The sequence below is a fragment of the Magnolia sinica genome, chromosome 12 (genome assembly GCF_029962835.1).
Source record: "Magnolia sinica isolate HGM2019 chromosome 12, MsV1, whole genome shotgun sequence".
In the NCBI taxonomy this organism is placed as follows: Eukaryota; Viridiplantae; Streptophyta; class Magnoliopsida; order Magnoliales; family Magnoliaceae; genus Magnolia; species Magnolia sinica.
In genome coordinates this window covers 68,935,489-68,949,362 of record NC_080584.1, presented here as the reverse complement: position 1 = coordinate 68,949,362, position 13,874 = coordinate 68,935,489, and the positions used below count along the sequence as shown (strand labels likewise).

The 13,874-nt window shown below is 38.8% G+C and overlaps 1 protein-coding gene and 1 pseudogene across 1 annotated transcript; both read right to left on the bottom strand.

The window, feature by feature from the left end:
• Positions 1-272: 272 nt before the first annotated feature.
• Positions 273-839, bottom strand: LOC131220210 (serine/arginine-rich splicing factor SC35-like). The gene has a single exon (XM_058215174.1). The coding sequence runs from the start codon at positions 837-839 to the stop codon at positions 273-275; it is 567 nt and encodes a 188-aa protein (XP_058071157.1).
• Positions 840-2,197: 1,358 nt separating this feature from the next.
• Positions 2,198-13,403, bottom strand: LOC131221600 (cysteine-rich receptor-like protein kinase 10; annotated as a pseudogene).
• Positions 13,404-13,874: the final 471 nt, after the last annotated feature.

Below are 13,874 nucleotides of genomic sequence, written 5' to 3'. Positions count from 1 at the left end.
CTCCCACAATGGGGTAGGCGATACCTTAGACCATCAGGCGTATGAGGAGGGATCTCAAATAGGCCTATCCACACTCCTCCGAGGAGGCCCACAGTCACCGGTGACCAGGAAGTCACTTCCAAGATCCCCATACGTCTCTGAAGGGAGATGTCCGCAGCAAACGTCGACATTTCCTCCCTAGATTGGAATTTTAGCAGGAAACATTTAGGGCCTGTTCTGGTGAAATCTACCTACAATTTGGCTAGGGATGATTTCCGGAAGACGTCAATGAGTTAAAGGATGGAAACAGAATCATTCTCAGCAGTTGCTATTAGAGCAAAGGATAGAGTTACCAACAGATTTTTGACGACTCTGTTATCAGTACCAATCTTGAACTGGTTGAGCTTCTCTGACGCTGAAGATTTGCTTGAAGGTGGTGAAGGGTCTTTACCAGATATGGGATGCTGAAGGGTTTTTCCCAAATAGGGTTGGGCCCTGTTTGGATCGACTTGAGGGGCCGGGGGCGTAGATTGCGTTGATGGCCAAGAGCCTTTTTTATGCTTCGCCCAGGCGATGGAAACTACCCTGCCATCGATCCGCCTATTGTGTAGGCATTGGATTGCGTTAAAGGCTTCCTTTTCGTAAACGAACCGGATGAAAAAAAAACCCCTGGATCTATTGAGGTTCCTGTTCCAAGGAATAAAGACATCTGCAAGCTTCCCAAATCGACCGAATATATGTTTGAGATCCTTAGAAGTGGTGTCGTATGTGAGGTTTGCCGCAAAGATGGAGAATGGGGAAGAAGGGGTTTTCGGTTTCCTTGGGGACACCCCTATCCACAAGCGCTCTCTCTCCTCCATGGATGAAGGATGTACTTTAGCTCGATATTTTTGGTGAACAATAGACAGCTAAACAAAGAAATAAAACAACAATACATATTTAAATAAATAATAATAATAGTTGTGATCTTCCAATGGGCTTCCTTTATCTGAATTGAAACTTAAGATCATTCATTATCATTCTTTCTTTAAAGAGGAAAAAAAAAAAGAAGAAAGGGACGTGAATACGGTAGATACCGGGAACCATCAAGGTGGGTGGATCAGTCAATATGAGACCCACCCTTATGTATATGTTTAATACACATGCGGTCCATCCATTTTGCCTACTCAATTTATGGAATGAGCCTAAAAATGAAGCAGATGGAAATCTCAAGTGGACCACGGTACAGGATACAGTGGTGATTGAACGAGCAGCCAACGTATTCGTTAGAGGTTTACTCCAATGCATACCTCGTGGCTTTATCCTTCGAACACAAATCTAACTTCAGCGTCTGCAATATGTTGGGATGCTTTTTTCTTTTTTCCTGGTAAACTACATGACATGTTCAGGCAAAGCTCTTCCCCCGGTGCGGCTTCGGTAGATCCCCAGATCCTCCGAGGTGGGTGGATCACTAACTGTGGGCCTCACCTTGATTTATGTATCTTACATCCACGCCATCCATCCCAAGAACGAATGTACAAGTTTTCTAACCCATTCACCTGTTTATACAATTGGCACCATCATGCTTAGGAAATCAGATACATTTTTTCCAAGAAACATGTACAAGGTCAGACAAAGCTGATGGATGGATTGGATCTAGCACGTATGTGCCATCTTGAAATGGGCCATGGGCCAAGCCAATTGAGTGATGGGTAAAACTAAATGTGGAAAATTCATCCAGAGGCAATCCAAGGAAGCCCCAAATGTATAGTCTACTTGCGCTGTTTAGATCTCAATTAAACAAACCAATGATTTATAGACTGTAACTAATGGATGGCCTGGATCATCTTGCATATGTGCGCAGTGAAGAGGAGCGAAAAGGGGTGGTGGTGTAGAAATTAACATATAAGCAAGGTTAGAGAAGAGACAATGGGTGGTGGTGTAGTGAGAAGAGAAACTAAAACTCAATTTTCATTCAGTAAAAGTAAGAATACGCATAAACTAGTATTTTTTATTTTTTATTTTCTTTTTATTTTTTGTTATTTTTTATTTTTTTATGGCTTAACCCTTATATAGAGTATTATCTAAACTCAAGACGAACGAGGATAAAAGGGCTCATCATGCTACTCATGTTCTACCTAAGATATGTAGACTGGCATGATCAAGTTATATAATTGACATACATGTAGACTAACCAAACTCAATATGTAAGCAAACAAAGCTAATCAAACTTGGAAAATGATTCTCAACACAGGATCTGGAAATCTATGATTAAAACGTTAATGATCATAAGCCCCAAATGTCAAGTCCACCAAGTCACTATTTATCGCTACCAGAAGAACTTACATAGTGAAGGTATCTTTATATGCATACATTGTTTTTATAAGCCGAGGTCAAACAACCATGGCCTTAGCATCGCCTCGATGATCACATCCCAACCCATCAGAGCATGAGAAGGACTGATGGATTGGGCCCACTCATCTGGGTTCAAGAGTAGAGATAGTTACCTCATTTATAGAGGGGAGCTTAGCACTGGCTGAAGATTTATCTGGTTCAACAACCACCCTTGAGACAAAAAAATCCTGGCTGTGCAGGCTGTGGGAGAGCCATGGATTCGCTTCTAAGCATGAGAACGACTGAAGACATGGTAGGCCTATCTACCGCATCTTTTTGAACACATAACAACCCAATGTGAATCAATCTGAGCACTTCATTAGTTGGACATGACTCCACAATCAAAGGATCAACTAAATCCAAAGCTTTTCCGTCACACCATAATTCCCATGCCTGAAATGTCAAATTTCATGTAAGAATATGAAACTAAGAATATTACTTTAATTTGGGTTAAAGGGAGAATCCTACATAAGTCAGGAGGCTCTGAGCATGGTTGGGAAGACAGAAACTGTTGTTCCTTTTTCCGCTTACAATCTCTAGCAGTAAAACTCCAAAGCTATAGACATCAGATTTCACAGAGAATCGCCCTCCCATTGCATACTCTGGTGCCATGTAGCCACTGTTGAAAATGATCATGATGCAAGATAGATTAGAAGCACTATGACTAGAAAAATAAGAACTACCTAGATGACTCAGGCCTAATAGACGTCCAATATCAAAGCCACACAGAAATCAGACCAGTCTGACCATGTGGTTTGCAATCAGCAATTTTTACACTCCAATTCTTTACTAATCATGGGATGATGAGTTTGATTTTGCATTGTGGGTCTGAAAAATGAACTTCTTTGATTTTAAAAGCATGGGCTGATGGGACTAGATATGTATTGCCAAAATAGAACATTGCATGCCAACTTACTATGTTCCAACGACTCTATTGGTATTGACCTGACTTTGATTTCCAACCAAAAATCATGCCATTCCAAAGTCAGATATCTTTGGGTTCATCTCATGGTCCAACAAAACATTGCTAGCTTTCAAATCCCTATGAATGATTCGGAGTCGTGAGTCTTCATGGAGATAAACAAGGCCCTTTGCAATTCCATCGACAATATTACGGCATCTTTCCCAGCCTAATTGGGGACGCTTGATTGGATCTGAAAACAATAAACAAATTGAGTTGGATGGAATTAGGTCACTTTTCTCAGAATGCAGTTGAATTGGCTCATTTTTATTTGTGAATTTAAAAATCCAAATTGAATTAAATCATGTTTCGGTTGAATATCTTAAAATGCAATTTTAGTTAAATCATTTTTAGGTAATGTATCGTTAAATCAAAATTGAATTAAATCAGGTTTTTCATCAAGCTGAGTCAAAGTCTTGCAATTTCTTTATTGGGCCTCAAAAGCCCAGCCGTTGTGCACGGCCTGGTTATTCATTAGCTATAAAAATGTACTGCAGAATATTGGACTGTGACAACCATAAAAGGGTGTCTTTTCATTAGGGTGGGCTGACAAATAGTCACAACAAAGGTCCGTGTGACTAAAATCAGGTCTAATATTGGCCCATATGAGCTAGGTACGGATCCCTGATGGGCCAACTCACCTAACCAGTTGCTAGTTCTAAACACAAAGGCACATGGTATTGGTTGATCACACATTGGCCAGTATAAACTATAAAATTATTGGAGAGGCCTCTATATCCAGCTTTTGCATGTCTGTCTTGAGTGATTAGAGCCATTCATCTAGTAGCCAGTACCTCTAGTACCTCTAAAAAAATTGCATCATCTAGTCATCGGTGCATAAATAAAGCTTATAGAGATTGCACCACATGGCTGAAGTCCATTTATTTTAAAGATTAATGAACTTTCAATTGTACAAATATTGTGTCCCATCTATTGTAGGTCCTGCTTGCATAATTAGTTCTATTCACAATACAATGGTGGAGATTATGACATGCTAACCATTTCAGTGATCTAAGCAATCTACCAATGTTTACCTCACATTATGTTTCAATAGTAAATTTGTTAATTGCCTGGTATGCGCGCAAACATTTTGGGGAAAAAAATCTTCTAAAGAGTAGCCATATCAGGCCGAAATGTGGACCCCATTTAATTTGCATGTCACTAGGTAGGGTAGTGTAGCTTTATTAATAGAGCTTTGATGTGCAGATACAATCTCATATGCATGTATATGTGTACTTTACATGTGTTGGGCACGTTCGTGTGTACGGTGAAATTTAGAAAATGAAGAGAAGAGTACCAAAGAGGAAGACATCGAGACTGGTGTTTGGCATGTATTCATAGATGAGCAGTTTCTCGGTACAGCAATACGAGAGCCTCACAAGGTTCCTATGTTGGAGTTTCGCAACGAATGTAACTTCATTCTTGAATTCCTCCTGACCTTGCCCTGAAATCCTTGAAAGCCTTTTAACTGCTATTTCCTTCCCATCAAATAGCATTCCCTGAAATGATTTTTCATGAAATGGTTACTTAATTTAAAATAAAATATTAAAAAAAAAAAAAAAAATTAAAAAAAAAAACCTTGTATACTATACAAGTTGGGCTGCATTTGGATACTCAAGTAAATTGAATTGTAATAATTGAGTTGAATCAAGATGCCTTCAAAAAATTAATGAGTTTTCCTAGCATTCATAATGAGGAAGTATCAATTAAATTGCAATTACATAAATAAGACTATAATCTGGAGTCCACATCCATGATATGTATGATCAAGAAATTAAGATTTAGTTTTGTTGCATCAAATATTATGAAATTTCATGATATTTGCCACCAAATTAGACTAATTAATCATAAAGATCATGAAATATCACAATATTTGGTTCAACCAACCACAACCTAAAGGCCTTGTTCTTTCCATTCTAAGACTAGCACTCTCTAATAGATTTTATTTTTTGGAGTACACTCCAAAAGATTTGATTGTGCATTTAAATGGTATCATAGAGATGTGTCATTACCTTATATACAGGGCCAAATCCACCTTCTCCAAGCTTATTTTCATCGGAGAAGTTATTCGTAGCAGCTTGAATTGTAGATAAGTCAATCAGTGCCAATTCTCGTGTTCGCTCACCATGAATGCTTGAATCCATTAATTCTGAACCAACCGGAAGCCCCAGATACTCTAATAATTCATGGCGCCTTTTCTCTTTCACTGATTTAAAAATACAAAAATGTAATTTTAATTAGTCATTGACATTTTCATGGGCCCTTTGGTTGCATGATTAGATGATCCGGACAATTCATATGAGTGTCCTTACATGGAGTGTTGGAGGTGCGTAAACTGCTTTGGTGGGAAAGTCATATAAGTATGATCCATGGCCTTAAATTGGATGGACAAAACTGATGATCAACTGCTTACCATTGTGTTCCAATGCACTTAAAGTAGGGCCCATCGTATCTTGATCATCCAATCTTTCAACCAGGTGAGGCTCATCATAAATAATCTAAGTAGAAAATACTGCAGGCAAACACAATTGAGGTAAAATGTGATCTTTCACCAGTATAGAGAGTGACTGCAATGGCTAGACTGGTCAGGCATGGGCACATGGAATATGAAAATTACAAAAGACCAACCATATAAATTTTTGGCCTGAAATTTAGACCTCACCCTCACACTCAGCATGAAGTTGGGCCTATTCATGTCATATGGAAGATGTACATTACTTACATTCACGCACAGTCCAGGTTGTAGAAACTAGTGTCAAGTTCAATTCCAGGCATGGTGTAATTTTCGTTTTTATCAGGCTAAAACTCAAGAGCCTGATGGACCAGTTTAACTCATTGAAAGCCCAAGCTATGACCTTAAGATTATTTAGCTTTTTATTGATATAGTAGTAGGTTATTAACCTTTTGATGACCTCTTCTTCCTTCACAGATGATAGCAGAAGACAAAAGAAGAGAGCAAACCCCACTACCGAACCTACACTAGCGAAGATTATAATCTTTGTTCTCTTCCCTCCATTCCCTGCCATAAAAGTAAACACTTCTGGTGTCAATTGCAATGAACAACATTGTATACATTCAGCTTATTCAAGAGGAAAATGACATAAGAAAAGAAAAAAAAAAAAAAAGAGGATGATAATGCGATGGTTTCAAGTCCAACTTAAAAATGGTTTTGAGATTTTTTTTATTTTTATTTTTGTCAAACCGTGCAATCCTTCAATGGTTAATTAAGTCCTCGTACCATTGGTACTCGAAAAATCCACTTCTAACTTGGGAGCTCGCCAAAGGATTTTCATTGATTTCGATTAAAATCAGAGACCTATTTGCAAGAAGAAACAAGGAGGGAAGAAAATTGAGTATCTAACAGGGTTTAGATCACAATCCAGCAACCAAATACCTCAAAAGCCTCTAAATTCTTTTATAAATCTCAGAACTCCCCTTACAATTGCATGTTATAGATCTTCTACACAAATACTTATAACAATCCTATGAGACTCAGCTAATCCTATTTTAACCAAATAATCACTAATTAACCTATTAAAATAAAACGGAATAAAACATTCTCTATTTTTTAAGTCAATCAGTACTGACTAAAATTTTCACTTTTTACTCAACTGTATCAATGTATTGCAATCACCATTCTCTATTTTTTAAGTCACATTTTCTTTTAATGAAAACACACGCATTTCATTAAACATGAAAGCATAATGTTGAGTGGACTTTTGAAAAAATACAAAAACCATACTTTATAACTCAAATTCCAGTCAGACCACATCAAATCGAAGATTAAATGGTCTACACTCTATTTGTATCTATACTTGGTAACTAAATAAAGAAGGGTTTACTAGTGTCCCCCTCTACATGGTACATTTAGCAACATCCTCCAAGCTGGTGACCTATCATTGATTTGAACCGTTCATTCATTCATTCAAATAAGAGCAAACTATGGCACAAAAATCATATCAATGGGATTATCCTGAACATCCAATCAATAGCATGGCAAATGGACAGTTAAAATTGAGAAGAAAAATAGTATAGGTCTAATCATCATCCAAAAACACCGGCTAGATAGATCTCATTTTATATTGCTTATGATTCCAAACTAGAACTTTGGCTTGAAGATTATGGGACTCTTGAAGAAAAGATGATTGTAACAAATTGAACGGTTTAGATCATCATATTGGTTGATGACTTAGTCATGCTCCGGGACGAGTTTCCAATATCTCATCAAATTGACTTTGATAGGTATAGTAAGAATTTTTGTGGGGCCCAAGTGAGTCCACTTATAGTAAACATCTGTATAGGACTATTCCATGGTGGATTACACATGACTCCATGACCGCAAAATCACCGGATTGGATAATCACATAAGGGCACGTAGAATGGACGGTAAGATCATTGTTGTGGGCCACATAAAAGAAAGGGATTTTTTATACGGCCACTGTTTTTTTAAGGTATGGACCGGATACCAACTGCTTTTAAACTGTTTTCTATTTCGTATTCATCACAAAGCGGTTTGGACGCGGATTTCCTGCGAAAGCCTTTTGGAGGAAGTTCCTGCGCGGGGAACTTAGGTGGGGCTCACTATGATGTTTGTGAGAAATCCTCACCGTTCATCCATAATGTGAGTTCATTTTAGTACATTTTGTCAAAAATGAACCGTATCCAAAGCTTGAGTGAGCAGTACTAAAGGAAAATGTGGTTAGGGAAATTCCTACCGTTGAAACCTTTCTGGGTTCAGCAGTGATGTTTAGATACCATCCATACCGTTAATAACGTCATTCCTATTGGGATGAACTGAAAACAAAAATATTAGCATGAATCAAAACTTCTGTGGCCCCCCAAATATTTCAACTGTAGACATTTAATTATGACATTTTCAGCTCACTTGAGCTTTGGATACGGTTCATTTTCGACAACATTTCCTAAAATGAACTCACAAAACGGATGGACGGGGAGGATTTCTCACAAACATCACAGTGAGCCCCACCTAAGTTCCCCGCGCAGGAACTTCCCGCGAAGGAAATCCGCGTCCCAGCAGCGGAGCCGTTGACAGGGGAAAAGTCACTTTTAACCCCTTGATTGATTACTCCCCTGCCACCCGCCAATGGCTGGTTGTCCGTGCTCTGCGTGGGCCCCACCATGATGTATGTGTTTCATCCATGTTGTCCATTTATTTTTCTAGATCATTTCATGGTATGAGACCAAAAACGAGGTATATTCCAATCTCAAGTAGACCACATTACAAGAAACAGTGTTGAATGAACATCGACCATTAAAAACTTTTTGGGGTCATAAAAGTTTTGGATCAAGCTGATATTTGTTTTTTCCCTTCATCTGGATGTCAAATAAACAGCACAGTGGGCCTTAGGAGGATTTTGATGGTGGGTATCCAATCACTATTATTTTCCTGTGGTGTGGTCCACCTGAGATTTGTCTCCCTTTCATTTTTTGTAACAAGCCCTAAAATGATTTGTAAAAACGGATGAACGGAATGGATAAAAGGCTGTGGGGCCCACAGAGCACCGACCATAAGCCACCGGGATAGTGGCAGGGGTAGTAGGCGAGTAGCCAATCCGTTTCCCATGTGAACGTCTCAGGATGGATGGGATGGGTGTGGCTAGGATGGATGGGATGGGTGTGGCTTGAGTGGGTCCCAGTATCCACCCAGCTGGATGGGATCCCAGATGGGGGCTGACCATGATGTATGTGCGTTATATCCATGTCGTCCATCTGTTTAAAAACTCATTTTAGTGCATGATCAAAAAAATGAAGTAAATCCAAATTTCAGGAAGATTATAATACAGGTAATGGACCACTAAAAACTTCTCATGAGCCACGGTAGTTTTGGATCAAGCTGATATTTGTATGGTTGTCTTTGTGACCTCATCAACAGTTTGAATGGCAAATAAATATTCTGATCACCCATATGAAAGTTTTAATGGTGGGGATTCAATCATCATTGTTTCCTATGGTATGGCCCACCTAAGATTTGTACATGAGTTTTGGATCATGCCCTAAAATGAACTGTTAAAATGGATGGATGGTGTAGATATAAGGCACATTCATTACAGTGGGCCCAATAGTTTGGAATCCACCCAAATTGGGCCTGGACACGGATAGGCATTGTGAGACTGGACGGTGCTCTAGGGGCCTTATTATGATGACGCATTTTATCCATGCCGTCAGTCCATTTTGCTAGCTCATTTTAGGGCATGATCCAAAAAATAAGTCAGATCCAAATCTCAAGTGGATGACACCACATAAATATCATCTTGATCTAAAAATTTTGTGGCCCGTAAGAAGTTTTAGTGGTCAATCAACAACATTGCATGTGGTGTTGTCCACCTGAGATATGTATGTACTTTATTTTTGGATCGCCCTCTGATTTGAACCGCCAAAACGGATGGACGGCGTGGATTTAACATACCGACATCGATGGGTGCGACAGATATGGATCCACCCACCACTGTGGGCCACCATGATGTATATGCCTTACATCCACACCGTACATCGGTAATGAAAACTTATTTTTGGATAATATTTCAAATTTTAATCTGATTTAAATCTTAAGTGGACCACACCACAAGAAAAAGTGGTGATGAATTCCTACCATTAAAAGTATCTTTGGGGCATTGGAATGTTTATTTTCCATCCAACCTATTGAAAAGGTCCCGAAGACTTGAATGAAGGGACAAAACAAATATCAGCTTGATATGAAAATTTTGTACCCACCAGAAGCTTTTAATGGTCAATCACTGTTTCCACTGGTATGATCTACCTGAGATGTGAATCTGCTTGTTTTTGGGATAATGACCTGCAATGATTGTAGAAATGGATAGACGACGTGGATGTAAGACACATACATCAGAGTAGGCCCCACAGTCAGGGATGAACCCATTTCCGTGAACCTGGGATTCACGGAAGCCTGGCGGCCTGGGTCCGGATGCGGATCCCTACCCCGCAGGTCTCCAACCACGAAGGGGCAGTTCTGTGGGTGGGCTACAGTGATTTATCTGTTCATCCATGCCCTTAATCCATTCTCTCATATCATTTTAATATATGTGCACAAAAACGAGGCAGATCCAACAATCAAGTGGACCACACCAAAATAATAAGCTTGGTTGCATTAAATGCAAGTGTCATTTTTGGTGTGGTCCACTTAGCTTTGGATCTGCCTCATTTTTGTCCAGATACCTTAAAATGATATGAGAGAAGGCATAGACGACATGGAAAAAAAGATACATAAAGGTAGACCCGCCCACTCTTGGCTAGAGACCGGCGTGGGTAGTGTGCAATGGGCATCCCTATTTTTGGTGATCATATCAGGCAATAATCCAAAAAATGAGATATATTCATACCTAAAGTGGACGTGAGCGGGTTAGATACTACTATAGCCTTTTGGCTACTAAATTGACGTGGTGAAATATGATTGGTTAGATATTCTTTCAGATCTCTGCTACACATCTTCCTCTATCATGCATCTTCCTATTTTTAACTCTGCTACACATCTTCCTCGATCATACATCATCCTATTTTTAATACTCATGCAAGGCCATTATAGTATTTTGCAGAGGATGGGATTTTTAAGTTAGGAGTGGACATGTAAAATGATCTGAACTATTCGTACGACTTCAGAAGCCAAGCGTCCATGTCCTCTTACTTGGTGATTGGTCTAAAATCTTTCCCATTCAAGATGCACCCACCCAAGATCTCTCTGCCAAACTCTACTTAGGATGAAATTTTTACCCTCCCAATTTCTATACAGTACAAGACATGTGCAATGCATATTTGTACAAACATCACAACTATTAGATATTATTATAAGAAAACATGATGATGACTGAATTTACTGAAATTTGATAAGCAGTGTTTTGACACCATTTTATATATATAATAAATGAACGGTTTGAATCATTCTACAAATCTACTCATTTATAATTTAAAGAATTAAAAATCTCCTCCCCTATAGATTACTAAAATGCTTTCACATGAGTATTAAAAGTAGAAAGATGTCTAACGGATTTCCAACATAATGAGCATTCATTGTGAGGGAGAGCCCCATAAGAACATTGGTGATTGAACACCGACCATGAAAAACTTCTCAAGCGCCACAAAAGGTTTGGTTATGCCTATCTTAAACAAATGGTTGGATGGCACATAAAAATGGGACGTAGGAACTTTTTAATAGTGAGTGTTAAATCACCACTGTTTTTATGTGTAGTAGACCTAAGATTTAGATCTGCCTCACTTTTGAACCACGTATTAAAATAATGAGCCAAAATAGATGGACAGTATGGTTAAATTACATATATTATGGTGGGGTCCACGGATCTTTTCCAGCACACCGAGATTTCAACACTGGAGGGGTCTCAACCGAATCCGAATCACTCCATCTTACGGAAGGACGCGGATTTCCTTCCTGCACAAGGATTTCGGTTGGGACCACTGAGATGTTTGCCAGAAATCTAGTCTGTCCATCCATTTTTGGAGCTCATTTTAGGATATGCAACAAAAAATGAAGAGTATCCAAAACCCAACTAGGCCATCCAAGATGAAACAGCAAGGAAGGGAATTCTTACCATTGAAATCTTCCTAGGCTCCACCTTGATGTTTATATGTCATCCAAACCGTTTATAAGATCATTTTCATTGGGATGAAGTTAAAACACTAAAAACTTAGAACGATACAAAACTATTGAGGCCATATAAATATTTCAACGGTGGTCACTAAATCCACACTGTTTCCTGTTGTGTGGCCCATTTGAGTTTTGGATCCACATTATTTTTGGTCACATGTTCTAAAATGAGATCTAAAAACAGATGGACGGATTAGATTTCTCACAAACATCACAGTAGCCCCCATCCAGAATCCTTGGGCATGAACTTTCTTGGAAAGGCTTTCCAGGCAAGTCCCTCACGTACGTGGGAGAGGATTAAGTGTTACCCGGCAAACACCAAGTGAGTGTTACCCTTACTATATGATGGGGCCACTAATAAATAAGCTGTATATCCATGCCGTCCAACCGTGTTTTTAGCTAATTTTAGACAATAACCTAAAACTTAAGCAGATCCAAATCTCTAGTGGACCACACCACCAAACTAAGTGGTGAATGAGCATTATAAACTTCTTGCAGGCCACAAAAGGTTTAAAGGAAGCTGATATTTCTATTTTTCCCTTCATCTGGATCTGGTTGACCTTATTAAGGGGTTGGATGGAAAATAAACAACATGGATAATTTTATGTTGGGACTTGGGAAGTTTTAATTATTGGTTGGTATTCAATCACCACCGTTTTTTGTGGTGTCGTCTAACCTTAGATTTGGATCAACTTAATTTTTTAAGACCATATCCTTAAATGGGCAAGAAAAACGAATGGAGAGTGTGGATATACAACACATCATGAAGGTGGACCCCATGTAAGGGTAACACCTGCTAAGGTGTAATCCACTCCCACTGATGGGCCGTGTTGGAGCCCTAATCGAGGATTATCTACCCTAGGTTTGTATAGAATATTTGGATTTTAGTTTTTATAAGTAGGCTTAGCTGTTGAGAGCTCTGGCTCATTAGATTGAATATTGGATGTGAATAAATTATAATAGAAGGATCTACTTTAGAGTGTAATCCTAACCTTTGGATTTTTGGTCTACAATAGGCTGCTAAACAGATAAATAAAACAACGGTTCATATTTAAAACGAAACAAAACAAAAAAGAAAAAAAAAAGAAAAAGACATGGTAGCCTAATGGTTTGGAACCGAAACAAGAGCTTCCCTTGTTAGAACTGAAACTTAAGATACGCCATGGATAACTCAGCACTCGTTATCTTTCTTTCCTAGAGAAAAAAAAAAAGAAAAGCATGAATACGGTGGATCCTGGAAACCATCTAAATCGATGGATACGTGAATGTGGGACCCACCTTGATGTGTATGCTTTATATCCATGATGTTGATTTGTTTTGCCAACTCATTTTATGGCATGAGCCTATGAATGAAGCATATCAAAATCTCAAGTGTACCATAATGCACAAAACAATGGTAATTGAATGAGTGGCTAAATACTTTCCAACTTACACCCTAATGTTGCATGTTAAGAAAAAACAAAAAAAAAAACCGAAAAAAGCACACTTACAAGAAGTAGCAGCGGCAGCTGATGGAGGAGGGCGAGGAACAGATGCTGCACCCACATAAAAAGGAAACACTTCATACCTCAAAGCACTACTTGCCCCGCTAATTACCGCCCCATCCTTGCCATTGCAGCACACTAGAATCTCAGAAATAGCCGATTTCAAGCATGTGTTGCAGTCACTTCTCTATAAATCAAGTGTGCATTGCACAATTGCATATATCTTCTGATCAACCGTAAAATTAGCTTCTACAATCACATACATCTGAACAGATGGTGTCGGGACTTCTTCCCCTCTCGGTGTAAAAAAAAAGGCGACAAATTGAGAATTGAATGTTAGAATAGGAAGGATGGTGTTGAGATTAGTTTCAAAGGTGTCATTAGCAATGCAATTGTTTAATGAATAGTTAGAGTAGTATAACTTATTATAGCGAGGTTTTGC